At 43.6% G+C, this 23966-nt stretch overlaps 1 protein-coding gene across 3 annotated transcripts in view; it reads right to left on the minus strand.

Moving 5' to 3' along the window:
- Nucleotides 1–23966, minus strand: part of TSPAN4 (tetraspanin 4) — a 603434-nt gene that overhangs the window by 65469 nt on the left and 513999 nt on the right. For all 3 annotated transcript variants that reach the window (XM_044269834.1, XM_044269835.1, XM_044269836.1), the window contains one exon: nucleotides 10994–11185. In XM_044269834.1, the coding sequence (XP_044125769.1) occupies nucleotides 10994–11185 (192 nt within the window). The remainder of the gene's footprint in view (nucleotides 1–10993; nucleotides 11186–23966) is intronic.

Raw genomic sequence — 23966 nt, forward strand, 5'->3', positions numbered from 1 at the left:
AGCTGTGGGAGAGTGCTGCAGCAAAAAGGACACATCCCCTTGAGAAAGGACATGCCCCCCCAATTGGAGCAATGAATGGGGAGATCTCTGGATCCATGTGAGGTACAGGGCTGGTTCTAGCTTTGTTAGAAAAAGACTGTCATGTACTATGTGATGTCTGATTTTCATTTTCACATCAGTCATGGCAGAACTCGAAGAAAAACAACAAGCAGTACGGTCATGCGATCAAGTACTTGAAGAAAAGGCATTGCAGATAGAATATGAAGTGTGAAAACAAATGAGCCGTTCATGAGGCTCAGTCCCAGAATAATATAACAATGAAAAATACCTCCATTCGGACACACTTGATATATAGTACATACAGTATAAGCCTATCTATAGAAGACCCAAGAGAGATCATTGCCTGCAATAGGCAGGAGAGAACATTTCCTCCATAAACTCCTATCCATGAAGAAATGTGGAGAAGAAAGTAGAAAAAGAATATAGAGAAAGATTAGTTAAATGGTAAACTAATGCAAAAAAAAAAAAAGGGGGGGGGGGGTAATGTTATGAGGGAAGGGTGTTTGATTATCTTCTGCCAAAAAGAGGAATAAGTGAGCTCAGTATATTCAGCAGAGTCTATGAAAGTGCATACATGTTGCCAATGCTTCGAGAAGATTTCCGTTCACCTCTTTCACACCAGTGATACATATTGTGTCAGGATCTGTTCAGGAAAAAAAATTGTTTTTTACACCTGGATTGTATCCGGATCGCATGTGAAAAAATGAAGAAAAATGAAGAATAACAATCTCCATCATCTAGAAACCATCAGTGAAAAATGTATTGTATCCGGATGCCTTCAGTTTTTTATTTAAGCCCCTTTCACTTCTGTGGAGCCAGAGCTGCGTGAAAACTGCACAACATGCTGCGATTTTTCCTTTTTTTCCTGGACGCAGAGATGATGCGTGAAAAACAATGCTCCTGTACACAGATCCATTGAAATGAATAGGTCAGGATTCAGTCCGGATGCTGTGCGTTCACTACACGCATCGCAACTGGATGTAAAACTAGGAGGTGGGTGCGTTGCGGGAAAATGCGCGATTTCTCCGCGCGAGTGCAAAACATTGTAATGCGTTTTGCACGCGTGTGAAAAAAATCGGCATGTTTGGTACCCAAACTCGAACTTCTTCACAGAAGTTCAGGCTTGGGTTAGGTGTTGTGTAGATTGTATTATTTTCCCTTATAACATGGTTATAAAGGGAAAATAATAGCATTCTGAATACAGAATACATAGTACAATAGCGCTGGAGGGGTTAAAAAAAATAAAATAAAATAAAATTTAACTCACCTTAATCCACTTGCTCGCGCAGCCCGGCATCTCCTTCTGTCTTCATCTTAGCTGCGTGCAGTAACAGGACCTGTGGTGACGTCACTCCGGTCATCACATGATCCATCACATGAACTTTTACCATGGTGATGGATCATGTGATGACTGGAGTGATGTCACCACAGGTCTTTTTCCTGCACACAGCACAGAAGACAGATAGAAGAGAAGCCGGCTGCGCGAGCAAGTGGATTAAGGTGAGTTAAATTATTTTTTATTTTTTTTAACCCCTCCAGCGCTATTGTACTATGCAGTCTGTATTCAGAATGCTATTATTTTTCCTTATAACCATGTTATAAGGTAAAATAATAATGATCGGGTCTCCATCCCGATCGTCTCCTAGCAACCGTGCGTGAAAATCAGACCGCATCCGCACTTGCTTGCGGATGCTTGCGATTTTCACGCAGCCCCATTCACTGATTTTCACGCAGCCCCATTCACTGATTTTCACGCAGCCCCATTCACTGATTTTCACGCAGCCCCATTCACTGATTTTCACGCAGCCCCATTCACTGATTTTCACGCAGCCTCATTCACTTCTATGGGGCCTGCGTTGCGTGGAAAACGCACAATATAGAGCATGCTGCGATTTTCACGCAACGCACAAGTGATGCGTGAAAATCACCGCTCATGTGCACAGCCCCATAGAAATGAATGGGTCCGGATTCAGTGCGGGTGCAATGCGTTCACTTCACGCATTGCACCCGCGCTGAAATCTCGCCCGTGTGAAAGGGGCTTTATTGTTTCCTTTGCTGCAGGGGTTAAACAGGGGGTGTAGAGGTAGGGATCCTTCTCAGGGTTATATTTCACTTGGAATTCTCATTCAATCCTTATATTTCAGACACTTGCTCTGGATCCTTGGTTTTAAAGCTCTCCACCATGCTGCTCCCTCTGACATCACTTCTCTAACTGCGATTTCATATTCCACAGATGAATTGCCCCAGTCTTTCTCAGTTTTCAGAACCTTGCCCCTCCCCCGATGTACAAGGTCCTCTCTTCCATTTAGATTTATTTAAAATTGGATTAAAAGTTTCTAAAAATGATAACAATAGTATTATTCCATGTCTCAAGTGGTTGACATACATGCTAGGACCACATGCAGAACATGGTTTGATTGGAAGACGCCCTTTAGAGGTAGTCCGTCAGCAGGAAATTCACTGGTAAACCAGGCACAATGGCTTGTACGGCTAGCTCAACTGACTGTAATGATACTTTTCACTTGATTGACAGGACCAGAAAGGATGACTATGTAGGAACCGGACCCTGTCAATCAAGAAGAAACAATACGCATTGTATCGGCGCTTCCCTGGGTGATCGTGTAGGGAATCAGAGCCTGGTCCCAAAGCAAACGCAGCTAACCAATGCATTGTAGGAAAGTAGGGGTGGTGGGGCGCCACTACCATAAAATCATATTTTTGTAATAAAAAAACAAAACAAAACATACACATTAAAAATGATGAAACAATACAAGCACATTCAAAACGATAAAATAATAAATCCATTAAGGGCAGAAAGCAAATAGAGCTAAAGTGCGGCACATTTTGGGGACAGTCTGCGCCCTTTCTCAAGCACCTATAAAAGGAATAACAGCAGGGATTTAAATACCAAGGGCGCAGGTATTTAAACCACTTCTGTTATTCTTTTTACTGGAGCTAGAGAAAGGGCGCAGACTGTCCCCAAAATGTGCCGCACTTAAGCACTATTTGCACTTCGCTCTTCATGGGTTTATTTTTTTATTGTTTTTCATATAATACAATTTTTTGTACAATAAATATGTTTTACGGTAGTAGCGCCTATATACTCTGTCTCCCCACACTTTCCTACCCTGTCAATCAAAAATTGCAATGAAAAATCAAGCCACACTGGTCTTCTTATATTTTTTTTTTTTTCTTATTGATATAATACTTAAGCCCACACATGGTGTTAAATATATATATATATATATATATATATATATATTATTTTGTATTTTTTTCAAGAAAACCGACCATTTATAGTCACGAGGGAGGGGGAGTTCTGGCAACTCTGCCCAATCTGTTCCTAGAAAGCAGGCAGGGGATTTTCTACATGATTATATTAGGTAAAAAAGCAATAAAGACATAATATGTTCTCTCGATGCCCTTGTTCTCTGGCTTCTTCCCTCTAGAAATTACATTTACACAATCCACAGAGTTTCATTAAGGCAGGAAAGAAATCAGCAATGTGCTTCCTTAGTTCCAGTAACTACGTGGAGGCGATGAGATGGCTGGGAGCGCAGGCACAGAATATCCTACTGCTGAGAAGGGACGACTCTTTATGATCTGCTCGCTAGGATAAAAGATAGAGGCCATTAAATGACCAAAAGATTCACTCACTGAGAAAGGCACGCTGCGCCACACAATACATGTCCCCGCATTTGTACCGTCCGGCTTCACAGATGATGAAGAAAGACCTTGGTGGGCGATAATGAGAGGCAGTGCCACGGGGTACTGCTCAGACTTTACTGCCCTCTCTGCATTTCTTACTTCTACAGTATATTAGAAGCAGTTTTATAGATATACTGTAACATGGGAACATACAATGCATTCTGAGGACGTAGATACAGTTGAATTCAGCGGTGAAACAGGGAGCCAGCAGCTCCCTGCTTCACCATTCACTGACCTGTGCTTTCCCCAGCAGTTGTGATGCAGTGACGTCCGGCTGAGCTGAGCAGGAGAGCGCACAAGCCGGGGATCATCCTCCTGTCTGTGCGCCCCCCTTCTCAGTTACTGCATTGCACCTTCTGCTGGAGAAAGCATGATGTTCTCAGTTCATCAGGGGAACAGGACTAGGTGAATTTTATTTTTTTATTATTATTATATTAACAGTAAAGGGGCTCCTATTGTAAGATGGACACTAAGGGAGCATAACTACTGTGCAGGGGCACTAAGGAGGCAAAACTACTGTGCGGGGCACTAAGGGAGCATGACTACTGTGTGGGACACTAAGGGAGCTTGACTACTGTGCAGGGGCACTAAGGGGGAAAAACTACTGTGCAGGGGCACTAAGGGAGCATAACTACTGTGCAGGGGCACTAAGGAGGCAAAACTACTGTGCGGGGCACTAAGGGAGCATGACTACTGTGTGGGGAACTAAGGGAGCTTGACTACTGTGTGGGGCACTAAGGGAGCTTGACTACTGTGCAGGGGCACTAAGGGGGAAAAACTACTGTGCAGGGGCACTAAGTGGGCAACACTACTGTGCGGGGCACTAAGGGAGCATGACTACTGTGTGGGGCACTAAGGGAGCATGACTACTGTGCAGGAGCACTAAGGGGGCAAAACTACTGTGTGGGGCACTAAGGGAGCAGAACTTCTGTGCGGGGCACTAAGGGGGCAGAACTACTGTGCGGGGGCACTAAGCGAGCATTCTACTGTGAAGGTTGCACTATGGGGGAATAACTACTGTGTGGGGTCACAAAGGGCACTCAGCAGGATTGGGTGTGTATAGACAGGCTCTGAGCAGAGTTAGAGGCATGGTCCAGTGTAGAAAAATTGCTCAAAACTTTTCAAAAGTTGGAAGGTATGCAAAATACATATTAAAGGGGTTGTCTGGCAGGATTTCATTTTTCATATATGAGGCAGAATTGGTTAATGGTTAAAAAGAAAAAAAGAAAGAAAAAAAGAAAAACATGACCTTACCAATCCCCCCACCATCCCGATTCTTATGGGTCTCCACTGTCTGGTCCAGGCTTGACACACAGGAAATGGCAGGAGATGGCCACTAAGCCAATGCCTGGCTGCGGCAGGTCAACGCTGTGGCTACTGATGGAATGTTTGGCATCTTCTGCTATTTTGTTTGTATCAAGCCTGGACCAGGAGGTGGAGACCAGTGGAGAGTCGGTAAGCTCTGGAACAACAGAGGCAGGGGATCATTCTGCTTCTTATCTAGAAAAATGTATCCCCAGAGACATTCCTTATAGATACAGCAGGAATGACTAAAAACGAGTGCACTAGAAAATGTTCTCAAAATCAAGAGGAGGCCTACAGAAGTGGTGTGGTACCCAAAGCCCCAAGCATACAGAGGATCTGTCACTTATGTAGTGAAGCCAAAAACAGACTACAGACTATAGGTCCTATAGGGTATTTTATAGGAAAATCTGGCCTAGTAGCTTATGTTATGGAAATACCTAAGCAGTTAGTTGTTCCTTCTAGACTTTTTCCTGTAGAAGCTGTTATGGGGGAAATCTAAAATGGCACAGTGACAATTCATATGATAAATGGTTGGCTTGAGTCCACCATGGTGAGACTCTGTTCAAAGAGTGGTAGCGGGGGGACCCCCTCTATAACATCCATATGCCCATATAAGCCACATGATTCATGATACAACCCCATTACGAAAGATATATGATAGATTACACCTGCTGGGATATAATATACTGTGCACAGGATCTGGGATGCTCCGGTAACCACGAGCTATAGCTCAGAGCTTCAGAGACATTGGTGTAGACCACTTTGCTGATGACCCATGCTGACTCCTGAGTTGTGAACCACCGAGGACAGAACTTTAGATGAGAAAACAACATGTTCTCCGTCCTCTCTAACCACTGATGGCTTCAGGCTAGAAAATTGAATGTTTCGCGGAAAATAAGAAGGAAGCTGCTCGGCCGTTATTAAAAGATGTGTCAGAAGTTGTAATAGAAATGTGCATCCGTAATCCCCACCTCTTCCTCGGATGCATCACCAAATAACCACACTTGTGCTGCTGCCAACTCTGTGGTGCGCACAGAGATAGTAAAATCAATTTGAGTTCCTGCTCGAACTCTCCTGGGCAAGCGCTAAAGTGTGTTTTTATTTCCTGCTCTTCCCTCAGCTCCTGGCTTCTCTTCTGTCATATTTCATTCTGCAGTAGCTCTGCATTGGAGCCGAGAGGATTGAATGTCGCACAGCTGGCATCCTCTGTAAGATCACGGTTAACCTTTTTGCTCTCTCCGTGCCGACATAGCGCAGCTAAAGGGGGAAACGTTGGGTGACGGAGGACAATCGTCTCTTTTTATAAGGATCAATACTGCAAAAGCAAAGGACCTTATAAACCGGAACGAGCTACAGACCTAAAATAGTCAGAGATGTTGGGTCAAGGGGTGAACGGTTGAGTATGTGTAGTTCCCAGAAGAGTGACGGTAAGGCTACCTGCAGATGGTGCGGATTACGCACAGTCTTTCTGGGCGGATTCTCGTGCTGAAAACCGCAGTGTAATACAGTACCTGCTAGGCAAATCTCATGTACACGCTGCTTTTTATTTCTGTGCATTGACCTGCTTCACCTTCACAGGTGAAGATACACCCAGCTGCAAGTGCAGCGTCCCACATACGTGTGTAAAAGGGACACTTTAAACATCTGCCCATTTATCTAATGTATTTGCAATGTATGGTATTTCCTATTTGTCAGGCTGGCATTGTCATTGCACCCATTCGCCCCTAGGTGGTGCTGGCACCAATGATTTATATAGCTTGGGGTGTGTCTAGCTTAGGGCACTTTCACACTTGCGTTGTTGGATTCCGGCAGGCAATTCGGTCGGAAATTCGGGAACTCCGTATGCAAACGGATAGCATTTGTAGACAAATCCGGATGCGGATCAGTCTCACAAATGCATTGCAATACTGGATCCGTCTCTCTGTTGTCATTCGGAAAAACAGATCTGGTATTTATTTTTAAAGGTCTGCGCATGCACAGACCAGAAAACCGGATCCGTTTTTCTGGAACACTTGGTGCCGGATCCGGAATTATTGCATTTCAATGGAAAACAATTCGGCATTCCGGCAAGTGTTCCGTAATTTTGGACAGAGAAAATACTGCAGCATGCTGCGGTATTTTCTCCGGCCAAATACCGTAAGAGGGACTGAACTGAAGACTTCCTAAAGCATCCTGAACGGATTGCTCTCCATTCAGAATGCATTAGGATAAAACTGATGCATTTTTTTTCCCGGTATTGAGCCCCTAGGACAGAACTCAATACCGGAAAACTTTAACGCTAGTGTGAAAGTACCCTTAGAGCAGAGAGAGAGCAGAATGTGGAGTAGAGTGTATTGAAGTGTTGTAGGAGGAAAACAAGTGTATGGAGGAGAGAAACAGGCATCATCCACCATGTAGTCTGCTATTTCTACCCCTTGGTCATGGCCAGGCTAAGGGAGTACAGCGAACATTTATCTACAGCAACAAAGCACAAGAGGACCATAAGTCTATGTCTAAATGAAGCAAGCCTAGCGAGGGTTACAGCTGAATCCAGCCTATGGACTTCACAAGCACAAGTGCCTGAGAGCAACTTTAGGAGTGCCGGGACACAAATGTATAATTGATGCACAGAATTGTCCTTATTCACTAGAAGCCTTCCGGGATATGGTGGAAACCTAGAAACCTGAATCCTTCAGAAGAGGATCCTGCAAATAATGTAGCAGAAGACTGATGCCTGCCACAAGGGATAAGGCCCTTATTGGATAGCTATAGGGGGTGCAGAGACCCAGGAGCCTGAGGGGGCCCAAAGACCCTTGTGCCACATAAGAAGACACCAGTATTATGGAAAGTGCATGCTGGTCAAGTTACACCTCTGGCTGGAGGCAAGGGGTTAGGTCAATAATTTGGCATGGGAGGGTTGGGGGGGGGATCTACTGTTTCAATTCTTTGCCGCAGGCAGCATGAAGGCTATGTGCTTCCCTAGCCACAAAACACTGAGGTAAGGGGGGCCCCAAGCTGAACCCTTGGACCAGGGCCCATGAGCCTTTAGCTACGCCCCTGGAAAGCAGCATATATATAAATTTACATACATATATATATATATATATATATATATCTCTCTCTCTCTCTCTATATATATATATATATTATATATATATATATATATATATATATATACATATGCATACCAGAGTGCTATAGTTTGGACTTAGAATAATTACAGAAGTCTTGCCTGTAAAGTGTCAGCCTTAAAGTGAACTCCCTAATTGACAATTGCCTAAACCTGATAAAAGGAATAATATTGAACCTATTTCGGAGTCATCACTCATGCCATAGAAATGAACTGTATCTGTACTGACTACCTAAAGACAATTGATTCAGTAAATGTTCAACTGTTTGATTACAACAGACTCCTCATCATTTCTACTACTACACTAAACATTTGCATCTTACGGTGCTGGTGTCACGAACACAGGGGCCCAGCCACCAAAGCACCTTAAACACCTATACCATCAAGGGCACCTCAACTTCCATCTGGTTGATGTTCCCTGCAATAGAGGGGATTTAGTGCTGTCTTCCCATCCACTGCACTGCTGGCCCAGGGAGGCTCTGCTAACAGTGAGTGCATGAACTACTACCCCCATCGGCCCACCGTGAGCCTCACGTGTTTCCCATGCGGTTCAGCTTGCTGCACAAACACAGGTAATCGACAGTCTATTGTGGGGATAGGGACTTTACCGCAACGCTACATTACAGGCCACAGCTCTGTTCATACTACCATGATGTGATGGATCCATTTTTAAAGGGATCCCAATAAATCTCGACAGACCCTACTGACTTTTAATAAGATCCATCAGGTTGCAAATACAGTTTGCAGTCCATGTCTGGTGTCAGTCCAGATCTGTCCCTGGTAACAGAGATGCAGAAGATGGTGGAGAGGAAGTGGGGCATGTCAGAGCTAGCCGCGATCCTGAGCTGCTTCTACGGGAGTCTCCAGTGTGTCTGTAAGTGTGATCTCCCCAGTCTTATCTGTTCTGTGAGCTCAGCAGCTGAAAACAAACATAGTGGGAAGCAAAAGTGGACTTACATGGCCCGATTATCGGGAACGACCATTCTTGTGACAATCTGCCCATCTAAATGTGCCGATAAATCGCTTATTCATCGGGTGATCCGGTCGTTCGTGCAGGCACATCAATCATCGTTTCTGGGAAGCAGATCGTGTGGTCTAAACAGCGATTTTCTGCTCAGAAACAATGATTCTGTATAGGGACGAGACATCGCAATAGTCATCCGTGATGATGTCACCACGCCCATTCAGCGTGTTGACACGGTGACGTCACAGCGCGCATGAATTAGCGCATTTTAATCAGTCAAGATGGCCGCAACGGCCTCTCCGCGATCAGATAGATGAGGTGTGTGTATATATTTTTTGTATTAACCCCTGATTAACCCCCTGATAGGCTGCATGTGACTCTCAGATGCCACGATCAGCGTTGAACACAGCATCTGAAAGGTGAAATGACAGGTGGCGACGCAATCCCCATTCCCCGTCATTACACCTGCTCCATACAATGGAATGCGACTCGTTACTAAGCACTGCGTAACAAATTGAATTTCTTGTTGAAGTTCAGTGAAGCAGCCGAATCAAATTTTTCAAAAACTTCGCTCATCTCTAATCACGAGAGATGGGAGAGAGAGCGAGTCCCGAGTGCCCCATTTGAATGCAATGACAATCACGTTTTACTGCTCCATTCATTCTCTATGACAGAGATAGCCAAGTACAGCATTTGACTATCTCTACCAGTCCCATAGAGGATGAGGTCCTAGCTGGTAGACTTCTGGTAATCTCTGCAGATAGGTCATAACTTGTTATGGTTGGATAACTCTTTTAAGGAAATTTTACTCTACAGAATGAGCCTTCTTCTACATCAAGAAAACCTCATATCATTGTACACTTTGGGTTTACAAGGACATTAGGGACAGGACCCTGGATGACTTCTTCGGGATACAGTGTCCATGTTTAAATGGATAGATTGGAAACTTTACAAATTTCATTCAGCAGTTTCACCTTCTTTCTGGAGAAATCTAGGTGACAATCAATATGGCCACAATAAATCCTGTAGGGCAGTGGTGCCCACCTAGTGTCTTGTGACCCCAATTTGGATGGTACAGCAAGTATTATTTTGAGTATGAACCTCTTGTATCCTAATATTTAGTAAAAATATTTATCTGCAAGTTCTGGAAATGTAATATTTTGTATTTCCACATGTACTGTTTTATACCTTCTCTCAGTTTCGGAGATGAATGTGGCACTACAAAATATAAAACGTTCGGGACCTCTGCTGTTGGGCAAGTTGGTCTCCTGCCATTTAGGATTCAAGAATGCCTAGGCTAGGACTTATACACTTGGCGTAGTCAAGCTCGGTACAAGCCAGAGGTGACATAATATACCTCCATGTGCCAACCCAACTTCAGAGCTTTTCGGAATCCATATGGAGGCTCCATCTGATCCCATGCACCACCACTGTTTTTAGGCAACAATGCCACCATAATATGGAGAACCGCATATGGGTCTTACCAAAAATATGAAATGGTGGGATAAAATGTTGACCATCTTGACAAAAGAAGATGGCTTAAGACCTTTCTATTGGAAATATCTTGATTTACAGTGGAAATTGTAGACTCAAGAAACTGTCATCAATTTATCTGTAGATTGTATTTGTAATCTATGATTTCTTCCCTTTCCCACATCAAAGGACATTTTACATATCAGTGTATGAGAGAAGCTCTATAACACCTGACATTTATATTTTATGGCCCTCTGACATTCTCACTTGAAGCTTGTGATAGAACTCATCATCAGTATTGTTAATTGCCCCCTGTTTTTCTCTCTTACCAGGATATCCGGTACTATAAAACTCCCACAAAGAGACATACTTACACTCAGCAGTAGGTATTTATTCTCTTTAATAGCACCGATGCAGCCCAGGAAACCCACGATCATCACGATGGTTCCTGTAGCTATCAACAAGTTGGCAGCAGACAGTGAAGGGAAAGAGGCGGAGAGCGTGGCAAAGTTCCCCTGTGTGACGGCCAACCAGATACCGACTCCAAGGATCCCACATCCTCCAAGCTGCCAAGACACAAGAGAGGAACATGATGAGGAACACGCTTTGTAGGAAAGAACATCCAGAAAAAGACTCACAGTCATGGCACAACCGGTCTGTGCTTAATCATTTATAAAGGCTGAGTAATTTCATCACTAGAGCTTTTTTAGTTTCGAGAGAAAAAACAGTCAAGTGTTGTTTTCTGAAACGAGTACAATGCTGCAAAGGAAACTTGTTACTCCCGGGATACTGTAATAGTACTTGTTATAAAGTGAAGCACAGTGACCAGCATTATTACATGACTACTTTCTGAGGTGTTTACAGCTGTCTACTAAAAGGGGATCCATATCCAACTGATAAATACTGAGGGGGGATTTCTGACAACACCAGGGAGGGGTGATGGCTATATGAAGGCAAAACTTAAGTTTTAGAGTGTGACTAGGGGCATACACAGACCTTATAGGGCCCTATAACCAAACTTAGTATGGGCCCACCACCCAGTCTCCAACCTGGTATACAAAGCCCAATGCAACTGATTCATGAGCAATTTCCAAATATATATTTTTTATTAAGAGGAAGAGATTTAAATTAAAAATTATAATTAAAAATTGCTCTAAGCCTCTCCCACTTTATCTGACTTCTATGTCGGAGAAAGCGGAACAGGTGCTTCATAAATAAGGCGCTGATTTTGAACACCATATTTCTCAATGAAGGTAGACCAGACAGCTGTCATAAATACATGGATAAATCCCCCCCCCCCCCATAAAGATCTAAATCACTGCTTCCTTTCACATGATATACTACAAAACTTGCTGCCTGCAGCCACCACTAGGGGGAGCTCAGCACATAGGAATTTATACAGTTACTAATGAGTGCAATGGAAGCGGTAATAATCGTGTGTCCACAAGTGGCAGCTACATGAAAATACAGTGTCTTCATGATGGGAACAGAGGAAAGTGTTCCAGGGTTTGCCCCCCATGTGGTCTGTCTGAATGGAAGGTACGTCACTGAGTGTGACATAAAAAAAGATGAGCAGAATAACTTCAGCAGAAGCCATCATGTTGTTGAACAGCCATTTTATCTCCTTGAGAAAACATATTTTTAGTTCAAAACACAAAAGAAGCATTCAGGCACTGCAGAAATGAGTTTGTTATTTGACACATGATAATATCACAATTATACTGTATGTGTGGTGCTGCCATAGGGCTACAGGTTACACTGTCACCGGAATACCAGAAGAGACTGCAAGTGTAAGATATGCCAGAAATCTGTGTACACTGTGGCAGGAAAGTGCGGTAAAAGATATGCGGCAAATTTATTACAAGCTATAGACATATTTTATACCCAACTTGGCAGTTTAGGAAAAAGTCTAGAAAAAAGGGTCACGGCTAAAAGCTATTAGAAACTTGTCCCATATTTACTAAAGGCGTACACCACTTTTTGGCAAAAAAAAAAACGGAGTAGAGAACTGTCTATGGACTCGGGAATATGATAGAATAGATGACCGTCGCCAATCTCTTCAAGGCCACACTGAACATGACAGGTAATCATATGGGGCACAACCTTTCTCCCCTCTGGTCAGATGGTTTTAGGGTATGTTCACATGTACACATTTTGTGCAGCAGGTTTTAAGATCATTCCGTTACACATGCATTTTGACAAGCCATTGCTGTGAAAGTCACACTACTCATTGAAGGGTGAAATCCACCGTTGAAATCACCAGCATACTTTGACAAGCTGTGGATTTGAAGTCCGCAACGTAGGTCAATTACTGCTGCTCGTGGTCGATATTTGGTGAAATCATATCCACTTTGCTGCAGAGATTCCACTTACAGATCCACGATGGAAAATCTGCCGCGTATCCACCAACTGTGAACATCTTTGAATGCATCTCTGTTTCATTTCTGAATTTTATACTAAAATCAAAATGCTCATCTGGTGAAAGATACCTTTAAATCAGGATTAGACTAGACCACCGAATGATCTTCCCTGTGCCCAGGATCCAATGTCAGATTGTCCCACCAGAGTACCAGAGGATCCTCCACTGGGCCAGGGTCTGATACCATAATGGGCCCTAAAGGTCCAGGAGAAAAAAAATAATGGAACATTTAACTGCCTTTGGAGCCAATCTCCTGTGATTCAAAACCCACTGGAGTGCCTTCACAAGCAGCAGTTTTGTCGCAGAACTTTGCTCCATTCACCTGGATGGGTCTTGCCACCCAAACAACCCGATTTAGATGAATGGAACGGATTTTCAGTCTCAGAAATTTCTGCAACAAAATATTCTGCGTGTGAAGGCTCCCTAAGCTTTTATGATTATATAGGGTTTAAGCCTCAAGAATTTCCTCTGGTGGGCTTCAGGAACCCCAGTCCGACACTGCCGGGATCTGAAATGCCACCTGGCCCCAGTTACAATAAGCTCCAGACAACCCCACCCAAACATTTGCAGTGAATCTGCAGCAAAAATATGCATGTGTTACAAGTGGCTTTCTCATGGACCTTGCTGCGGATTCAGCCTATTCCAAGATTCAAAGATGGAAATCTGCAGCCTATATGTCACGTGTGAACATATCCTGAAGCAGATCGGGTATCCCATGATGTGGTATTCTCCTTCTTTCTTACTGCTATTAGTCTATGGTCACTGTAGATGTGCATATCATGTAGTAATGTGCGCTCTGTCCTCGCATCCTGATATATTATGTATCTATATACCTCAGGATAATAAATTATCTGCTTACACAAACCATTTATCCACTTCAAATAGAAACGCTGAGATACAGATACAGCTGACGAGAAGAAGAGCAGCTAATTGCAAGCAGTAAACACCCAGCGCATTAGTGTAATCCCTTGGGATTCCTTCCAAGAGGACATGGTCACTTTCTGCATCTAATGCCAGGATTTCATTTTAAGATTTTCATGAATAGGATTATCAACAAATCTGAGATATAAATCGACTACAGCGAGACAGAGCAATGAAGACAAAGCCGAGATAAAGATGCATCTCACCACTATAGACAGAGATGTGCCATACACCTGGGACATAAAGGACGGCAATTGAGGATCAGTTTAGAAGCCATTAATACATCTTGAAATAAGCATAAAGTGTCACTTAAAGGGAACCCATGTCCTCTTCTGACTTGTCTACGCTTTCCTGACTTTATCAAAGATGTTTTCCTGACGATTATTGGCTTTTGGGTCAAGGGTGTCAGTATTTCTGACACTGCGCAGTTTGTGAACTCTCTGCGTGCTTCTGTGGATTGGTAGGGGATTGCCTTCTCTGATGAGTCACGTTTTCTGCTTCATAGAACTGATGAACTGTGGCGTGTCAGGAGAGAAACATCAGAGAACAAACACCTGCAACCACTGCTGGAAGAACACAAGCTGGTGGGAGCAGCGTTATAGTCTGAAGAATGATTTTGTGGCATTCTCTGGGTCCACTAATTCATGTGGAAGGCACTCTCACCTGATTTGGGAATGAATCCATCCTTGCAGATCACGTACATCCATACAAGCTGACTGTCTTCCCTGGGGTGTGTGAGATCTTCCAACAAGACAATGCGACATGTCACATTGCTAAAAATGTCTGACATTGGTTGACAAAGCATGACCAAGACTTCCAAGTTCTACCCTGGCCACCTAACTAACCTAGACTTGAACACAATTGAGCATCCACGGCCCTTCAGCAGCTGTGGGATGCACTGAGGTCAGCATGGCTCCAGATACCTGTGACAACCTACCAGGACCTTACTGAGTCACCAGATGGGCTAGCTTTCACTCCCAATGCACATCAATGAGGCATGGCACCCATAACCCTGTCACCATTTCATCCCATTTACTTCACTGGACCATTGTGGAATGTATTATCCACTGCATACCAGGGACACTCCACAGACCCATTAACTTCAAGTACTGACTGTTCGCTTGATGCCTAATATATTGCTATTGTCACAAGATAATCAATGCTATTGTTACAGACGTGCATACGGACAATGGTTGTGGAACCACTGTGCCAAGTAACCGATATGAAGTTGGGCCAGACCCTAAGGACGTTACTCTGGCACCATCTTGGTATTCACTGTGGGATTTTGACCAGACCACTACCTCCTAAGATGGCCCCATTGTACTTGGCAGCTGACCTACTGAGGTCAGGAACACTACTGCAAAGCACCAGAGACACAGGCATGGCACCAATTCAGAACCAGGCTGACTACAGACAAATCCAAGGCAAACACAAATTCCAGGTATGAGACAAATAAATGGAGTGCTGGGAGACTGACAGACTACAGGAACCCAGACATACAAGCTTTTGGAACGGACTTCAGGAAATAGACAGCAGTGGTCAAGACATCCCGACACAAGGAAGCACAAAATGCTACAGGACACAGTGGTTACAGGAATACGGAGAAAAGTGGAATACACTAAAAGAAAAGCTTCATCGAGACTCTAGCAGAACACATACAATGGCTAGGAGACCAGGTCAGGACTGCGAAATAGACAATCCAGACACAAACTAGAGATATAAACTCCAACACAGGGCAAAGACAGACTCCAAACAGATCAAAGCAAGACATGAAAGAAAGACATGAAATACAAGGAAATGGCTCAACCAGGGCAGGTCATAGCACTCAAGAGACATCCATCAAAACGGACAAAGAACTATATAGCAGACTTAGGGCTTGTTCACACGACCGTGCGAAGCCCGTGACCGTGCTGTGGACCGCAAACTCCGCGGGGCAGGCCCATGGGGATCGCAGAACCATTCACTTAAATGGGTCCGCGATCCGTCCGTTCCGCAAAAAGATAGAGCAAGTTCTATCTTTTTGCAGTGCGGAGGCACGGAACGGAACCCCAGAAAGCACTCCGTAGTGCTTCCGTAGTGTTCCGTGCTTCCGTTCCGCATCTCCAGATTTGCGGACCCAAATGAGGTCCGCAATATGGCAACGGGCAGCACACGTTCGTGTGAATGAGCCCTTAGTCAAACAGATGCAGACACACACAGCAAAGGAAAGATTAACCTTCACAATACAGAACTGAGGAGGAGTACAAGCACAATGTACTCAATTCACACCGCAACAGCCACACCAAGAAATGGCACTATATCGCTCCCACAAACAGCCGACGCTGGCACGGATGGTACAATGGTACAGGTAAATCATTGATGTAACAGCTATTCACCAGGTTTTATGTTATAACTGATCAGTTCATATTGTGTATTATTGTACCAGGGCCCATTGTTTGGGGGTTGCATAGTAACACGGATGACAAAATTGGCCAGCACACTGATTTTGGGGCTTCCTGATACGTCTGGATTCTGTCCGTACTTCCCAACCCAAAAGAAAGTTTAATGGAGTCCAGCCGTGTGAATGTGGCCTTGTTGTCAATGCTTCTATGGAACTGGAAATAGAGCTTTAATGGAAAATAGAAACTTGAGACAAGCAAATTTCCCAAAGTTTCGGATCCGAGTTGGTCAGAATAAAATCACTGCCCTGAAAAGTCATGTATGATGCTCTGAGGTCTCCTAGGACTCGATCCAACCCATTTCAAGAACTCTAATGCCAAGATATCATTAGTAATGTCATAGTCATAGCTACATATACGGATATGGCAGATGGTAGTTGGCGGTAACAAACAGCCTGCTTAATAACACACTGCACCGTCTGATTTAAAGAAAACTGCCCAAAAATTATCCCTTTTTGGTAAAAGATACCTTCTCCTCTGTCTTCTGCCATGTAAAACAGCAGCTAGCGACTTAGCGGGACATATCCCGATTTGTTAGAAATCAAAGATTGTAAGAAATTTGCAACAAATTCAGTTCTCTCATGTCTGATGGAAACCTAAGCAGCCTTCACCGGTAAAACCATAAAACGTCAAATCATTTCCTGAGGATTTTGCCTTTCTATTTTTCATGGATTGTACACCACCTGACAACACAGAGAAGCATCGCATTGTCATATTATTAGTCCTATAACCAGGCAAGCAGATAATCAAATCTGAAAAAAATACAAATCATTAAATGAAGATGACAGCCTGATGATACAAATATTGAACACATGGCACATAATTAAATGAAATTGAGATGAAAATGAAATCAACTCAGTGAATAACAGCGAGTCATAAAATGTACTGATGGGCAAAAAAAAAAAAACAACTGCAAAGGCAATAATTCTATGTGGTCAGCGCTATAGGCAATTCAAATCCTTAGCTATCATTAGTGACCACAGCTTAAAGGGGTTATCAAGGAATTGATAATGAAGACTTATCCTCAGGATCGGTGGGGTTCTGAGTCCCAGCACCCCTGCCGATCAGCTCCAGGCAGCTTTCCAAGCAACGGCTCCATACATTGTATAGTGGCAGTGCTTGGTATTGCAGCTCAGCCCCATTGACTTGATTGGGGCTGAGCTTAATGTATGGTGATGTCACATGGCCTAGGAAGAGACGCCGACCTCTTCTAACAGCTGATCATTGATCGGATACTGATGACCTATCCAGAGGATAAGTCATCAATATAAATTCCCGGATAACCCCTTTAAGGCTTCATGCACATGACCGTATCCGATATGCAGTCTGCAATTTGTGGATCTGCAACATATGGTTGCGGTCCTTGTTATGTTTGCATTTCTTGCCAACCCCTTGACTTCAATGGGTCCACGGTCTGAATTTTGCGGCCAAGTATAGGACATGATCCATGTGCTTTCCACATCTTTATGTCTGTTTCACAAAAAGATATGTGTCCGCAAATTGCTCACCATGGATCTACTGAAAATAAAATGTGGACGGCACATGGACTGTATCTGTATTTTACCGATCCGTGATTTAGTCGTGTGCATGGGGCCTAAAGGGGTTTTGCAGGAGCCTGATATTGATGACCTATCCTATAGACAGATCGTGAATATCCACGACACTCAGCACCCCCACTATAAGCTGTACCCTGCAGCCTCCGATATTGGGACTAGCACTGTGAATGAAACAGAAAGCACAACGCCACACAAAGTTTAGAGGTCATGTCGTATTACTGCAGCTCCGCATCCATTCACTTCAGTGGGGCTGAGCGCAATACCAAGCACAGCCGCTATACAATGTACGGCGCTGTGCTTGGTGAGCTGTAAGAAAGCCGCGGTGCTCAAAGGAGCGACGGTACCTTCTCAAACAGCTGATCACCAGGGGTCCCCCACCAATCAGATGCTAATGACCCATCCTGAGGATCGGTCATCAGTATCAAAATCTCGTAAAACCGCTTTAACTGCACTGATGCACCTCCTGCCTTATCAGAGATATACAGTCAGGTCCATAAATATTGGGACATCGACACAATTCTAACATTTTTGGCTCCATACACCACCACAATGGATTTGAAATGAAACGAACAAGATGTGCTTTACCTGCAGACTGTCGGCTTTAATTTGATGGTATTTACATCCAAATCAGGTGACCGGTGTAGGAATTACAACAGTTTGCATATGTGCCTCCCACTTGTTAAGGGACCAAAAGTAATGGGACTATTGGCTTCTCAGCTGTTCCATGGCCAGGTGTGTGTTATTCCCTCATTATCCCAATTACAATGAGCAGATAAAAGGTCCTGAGTTCATTTCAAGTGTGCTATTTGCATTTGGAATCTGTTGCTGTCAACTCCCAAGATGAGATCCAAAGAGCTGTCACTATCAGTGAAGCAAGCCATTATTAGGCTGAAAAAACACAACAAACCCATCAGAGAGATAGAAAAACATTAGGAGTGGCCAAAACAACAGTTTGGAACAATCATAAAAAGAAGGAACGCACCGGTGAGCTCAGCAACACCAAAAGACCCGGAAGACCACGGAAAACGACTGTGGTGGATGACCGAAGAATTATTTCCCTGGTGAAGAAAACACCCTTCACAACAGTTGGCCAGATCAAGAACACTGTCCAGGAGGTAGGTGTATGTGTGTCAAAGTCAACAATCAAGAGAAGACTTCACCAGAGTGAATACAGAGGGTTCACCACAAGATGTAAACCATTGGTGAGCCTCAAAAACAGGAAGGCCAGATTACAGTTTGCCAAACGACATCTAAAAAAGCCTTCACAGATCTGGAACAACATCCTATGGACAGATGAGACCAATATCAACGTGTACCAGAGTGATGGGAAGAGAAGAGTATGGAGAAGGAAAGGAACTGCTCATGATCCTAAGCATACCACCTCATCAGTGAAGCATGTGGTGGTAGTGTCATGGCGTGGGCATGTATGGCTGCCAATGGAACTGGTTCTCTTGTATTTATTGATGATGTGACTGCTGACAAAAGCAGCAGGATGAATTCTGAAGAGTTTTGGGCAATATTTTCTGCTCATATTCAGCCAAATGCTTCAGAACTCAATGGACAGCACTTCACAGTGCAGATGGACAATGACCCAAAGCATACTGCAAAAGAAACCAAAGAGTTTTTTAAGGGAAAGAAGTGGAAAGTTATGCAATGGCCAAGTCAATCACCTGACCTGAATCCGATTGAGCCTGCATTTCACTTGCAGTAGAGGCCTGGCAGAGCATCACCAGGGATGAAACCCAGCGTCTGGTGATGTCTATGCGTTCCAGACTTCAGACTGTAATTGACTGCAAAGGATTTGCAACCAAGTATTAAAAGGTGAACATTTGATTATGATTATGTCCCATTACTTTTGGTCCCGTAACAAGTGGGAGGCACATATGGAAACTGTTGTAATTCCTACACCGTTCACCTGATTCAGATGTAAATAGCCTCAAATTAAAGCTTACAGTCTGCAGTTAAAACACATCTTGTTAGTTTCATTTCAAATCCATTGTGATGGTGTATAGAGCCAAAAATGTTAGAATTGTGTCGATGTCCCAATATTTATGGACCTGACTGAAAGCTGCTGCTGTGCCCATCCCCCCTACTTTACACTGCAGCTGTATGCCAAGATTGACTACTGAAGTATAAACCTGGCACATTGTAAAGGATTTTTTTTAATGAGAAATCAATAAAAAAAAAGGACAATTAGAAATGTCAAATGATTCAATGGTGTTCATGGCAATTATAAACAGTGCATTCTAATTGAGATAAACCCTCAGCCCCCAGCTGGCGGACACTACAAACCACACAACATGGAGCAATTCATTATCCTGTTACATTACTGCTTCATTCAGACACCGCCATACATGTGCAGGGGAAACCAATTTAATTTAGAAGAAAATAGTTGTTTCTTATTCAATCGCTGCTATATTTAATCACTTGTCCGCTCACCTTCTGTACCTCAAAATCACCTCCACAATCTGCCCTTTTCTTACTGTGGAAGCGGCCAATGTCACCCTGATCCATTCTCATCCTGATTAACCCATTACTCATCATTCTCCCTCTCAATAACTTCTCCTTTTTCCAATTTATTGTGAATGCAGCAATCCTTCCCTCACCCCTGTCCACCGCCCTACCCACACTCTATGTTCAGCAAACAACCCAAGACTAAAGGGGTTCTCCGGGAATTAAGAAAATTAAAATACTTAAATATCACTTTATTATAAATACCGTATATATTCCCAAATACATTTAATTAGTTATAATAGCTCCTTTTGTTACTTCACAACACTGAGCTAAAGACCCGCTTCATCCCCCTCTCTGCTCTGCTCATCAGGGATTGTGATTCTGAATACAGGTGATTAGATCTTTAGCTGAATCTCTGTAGGAATGGAGTTCATGATGAGACATGAAGTACAGAGGAGGGTGGGAATGTGGCTGATGAGTAGCAGCACTTGTATGCAGTCTCCAATACCACAGCCATACATTACTACAGTCTGTCCTGTCCGTCCTCTCTATACTTCATGTCTCCTTATGAACTCCATTCCTACAGAGATTCAGCTGAAGATCTTATCAACTGTCTTCAGGATTATAATCCCTGACAAGTAGAGAGGAGGACGAGGCAGCTCTTTAACTTTATATAGCGCCAACATATTCCGCAGTTCCCAGAGAACCCCTTTAATGTCCTCCATAATCGGAACCTCCCACTCCCGTCTCCAGGACTTTTCTTGTGCTGCACCAGTTTCATGGAATGAAATTTAGGCTTTCTCTGAACACACACTGTGGGGGAGTAATAAGAAAGATGACTTCGTTGTCCATAGCAACCAGAGTCCACCATTAATTTTTCAAAGCAGCTCTGAAAAATGAAAAGGTGGAATCTGATTGGTTGCTATGGGCAACTAAGGCAGTTCTACTTTACACCAGTTTGATAAATTCTCTCCCACAGTGTCGAACTTTGCAATGTTTAAGAATACGCATCCCAGTCTTCATATTAGACAGGTTTACAGTTCAGGCACATGAGCCATTACAGATTTGGCATATTGTAAATCCTGATCCGGATGAATGCCAGAAGTCAGCCTGTGTACGCCAATATTCTGTCCACGCTTTTTAGAACTGTGGTATTTTTGAACTAACGGAGGAGTCAATGCAGAAGTGGCTGGAAGCTAATGCTCACACTGTAAACCCGCCAGCAAAGGTGTCCGTTTTATTTGAGGGGTTTATTAGGAGCAAATTTCCACAAACTGAAATGTTTCACCATATGACACCAATAAGTATTGAAAACAATATGGATGACAGAAGCAATGACGCATAACAGAAGACACAAATCACCAATACTTTCTAAAAGTAAGATTTGTCAAAACTGGTGTAAAAATTGGTTCAGTTGCCCATAGCAACCAGAGTCCACTTTTCATTTTTCAAAGGAGCTCTGAAAAATGAAAGTTGGAATCTGATTGGTTGTTATGGGTAACTAAGCCAATTTTCCTTTACACCAGTTTTGATAAATCTCGCCCAGTGTAAATTTAGACTAGACAGCCCGAAACCGCGCCAGATTATTTATCGCAGTGGCTGATGTGTGGATGATGAATCTGTTGCATCTTTAGACTGATTATCTGGCATTTTCACTGGACCTGATGTATCCAGTAACCTCCGGACTGCCGCTATATACCATGCTCCACTACATGCGTTTAATCCCTTAACAACCTCTGCCATAAATGTGCAGCGGACGTCAGTACTTTATAGATGGTGTAGCCGCTGGGGTCCTGTTGTTTTACACAGCATACAACTGGAAGCATTGTCCATGATGAGCCATGTTGCCGATTACAGACTTTTAACCTCTCCGATGCTGTGGTCAGTTGTGAAATCCCAGTAGCACTGCACTTAGGGGTCCAGACGCCTGCCCTGTGCCAATATCGAGGGAGTGGATTAGTTGCTATTGCAGCCTCAGGCGTTCTGAAGGCCTGCCACCACGAAGTTCCTATAGAGCCCTGCCACATGGAGCCCAGCTGTACTGCTGATAATTGGTCATCTTTCATCCTGATGAAAGATGCCCATCAGCCTAAAAACTCTTGGTTCATCGGATGATCGATTTTACCGACCATTTATGGTGAACGAGTGTTTGTATGAACCCAGGGTGGTTAGATAGGGAGAAAGATAATGTTAACAGGTCAATTTCTGTTTTATTGCCCTGATAACATAGCTGACAATTGGCCGGCCTTACAGGATGAACCCAAACTAGGTGCAAGGTATCACAACGAGATCATCGGCTGACACGGAGAATCCTCTGCACAAGTCATGGACAAGACAATGAACCACTGAAGACTACAAACCGTATTTGCCATGAATGTACTGGAATGGAGTCATGGCTTTAGAGAACCCTGTAGTCTGTCGGGCACCTGGAAAGCCACACATTATGCAAGCAGGTTTTTACTCTGGATGTAAACAAGAATGTTTCTATTCATTGACAGCAAGAGGATATTTTAGTAATAGTTAACTTTGTTAAGACTTGCTCAATATACAGTATAAAGATTATATATACACATACATATATACACATTATAAGACACTTTTTTCCACATAAAGCATGGGGGGAGGTGGGAGGCGCAGGGAGGAGTGAGTGAAGCGCTGTACTCACTGCTCCATGGTCTTCATAGGGGCGCCACACTGCACATGTCCTGTCCTGACTGCGTACACCATCAGGACGTCGTGCACGTAGGTGCACACTATGTCCTGACACCGTGCGACATCCAGTCAAAGTACAGCGCTTGGCCGGCAGAAGACCAGGGAGTGGTGAGTATCAGTGCAGTCAGGAGCAAGAGAGGCAAGTTTTTATTTTTTTATGGAGCTTGGGAATCAGATCTGAGGTCTGATGGGGGACTGATCTGAGGAATGGGGGTCTGATACAGAGGTCTGATGGGAGTCTGATCTAAGGTCTGATGGAGCTTGGGGTCTGTTCTAAGGTCTGTGGAGGAATGGGGATCTTATCTGAGGTTTAAGAAGGAATGGGGGTCTGATACAGAGATATATTTGGGGTCTGATCTAGAGGTCTGATGGATCTTGGGGGTCTGATCTGAGTTTAAGAAGAAATGGGCATCTGAATGAGATTCATTTGATTTGGCTGTTATTACAGAGGATAGATGATATGCATCAGTGGGAGGCAGATCGCTAGACCCATCAATCACAAGAGCAGAGTCTCTGGAGTTAAAGGGGCTGTTTCACTTTAGCAAATGGCCAGTTACTGAAGTGAGACAACCCCTTTAAAGTTTTATATACGTGCTTATGTTCCATTCAACTCTTCCCCACACAGTACAGCACTCTGCTTTCTCCTCCAGTTCAATAGAGATAAAAGAAGTGTCCATCTCTCGGACCCGGTTCTTATACAGGTGAAACTTGAAAAATTAGAATATTGTGCAAAGTTCATAAATTTCAGTAATGCAACTTAAAAGGTGAAACTAACATATGAGACTCCTTACATGCAAAGCGAGATATCTCAAGTCTTTATTTGTTATAATTTGGATGATTATGGCTT

This window comes from Bufo gargarizans, chromosome 10 (genome assembly GCF_014858855.1).
Source record: "Bufo gargarizans isolate SCDJY-AF-19 chromosome 10, ASM1485885v1, whole genome shotgun sequence".
Lineage (NCBI taxonomy): Eukaryota > Metazoa > Chordata > Amphibia > Anura > Bufonidae > Bufo > Bufo gargarizans.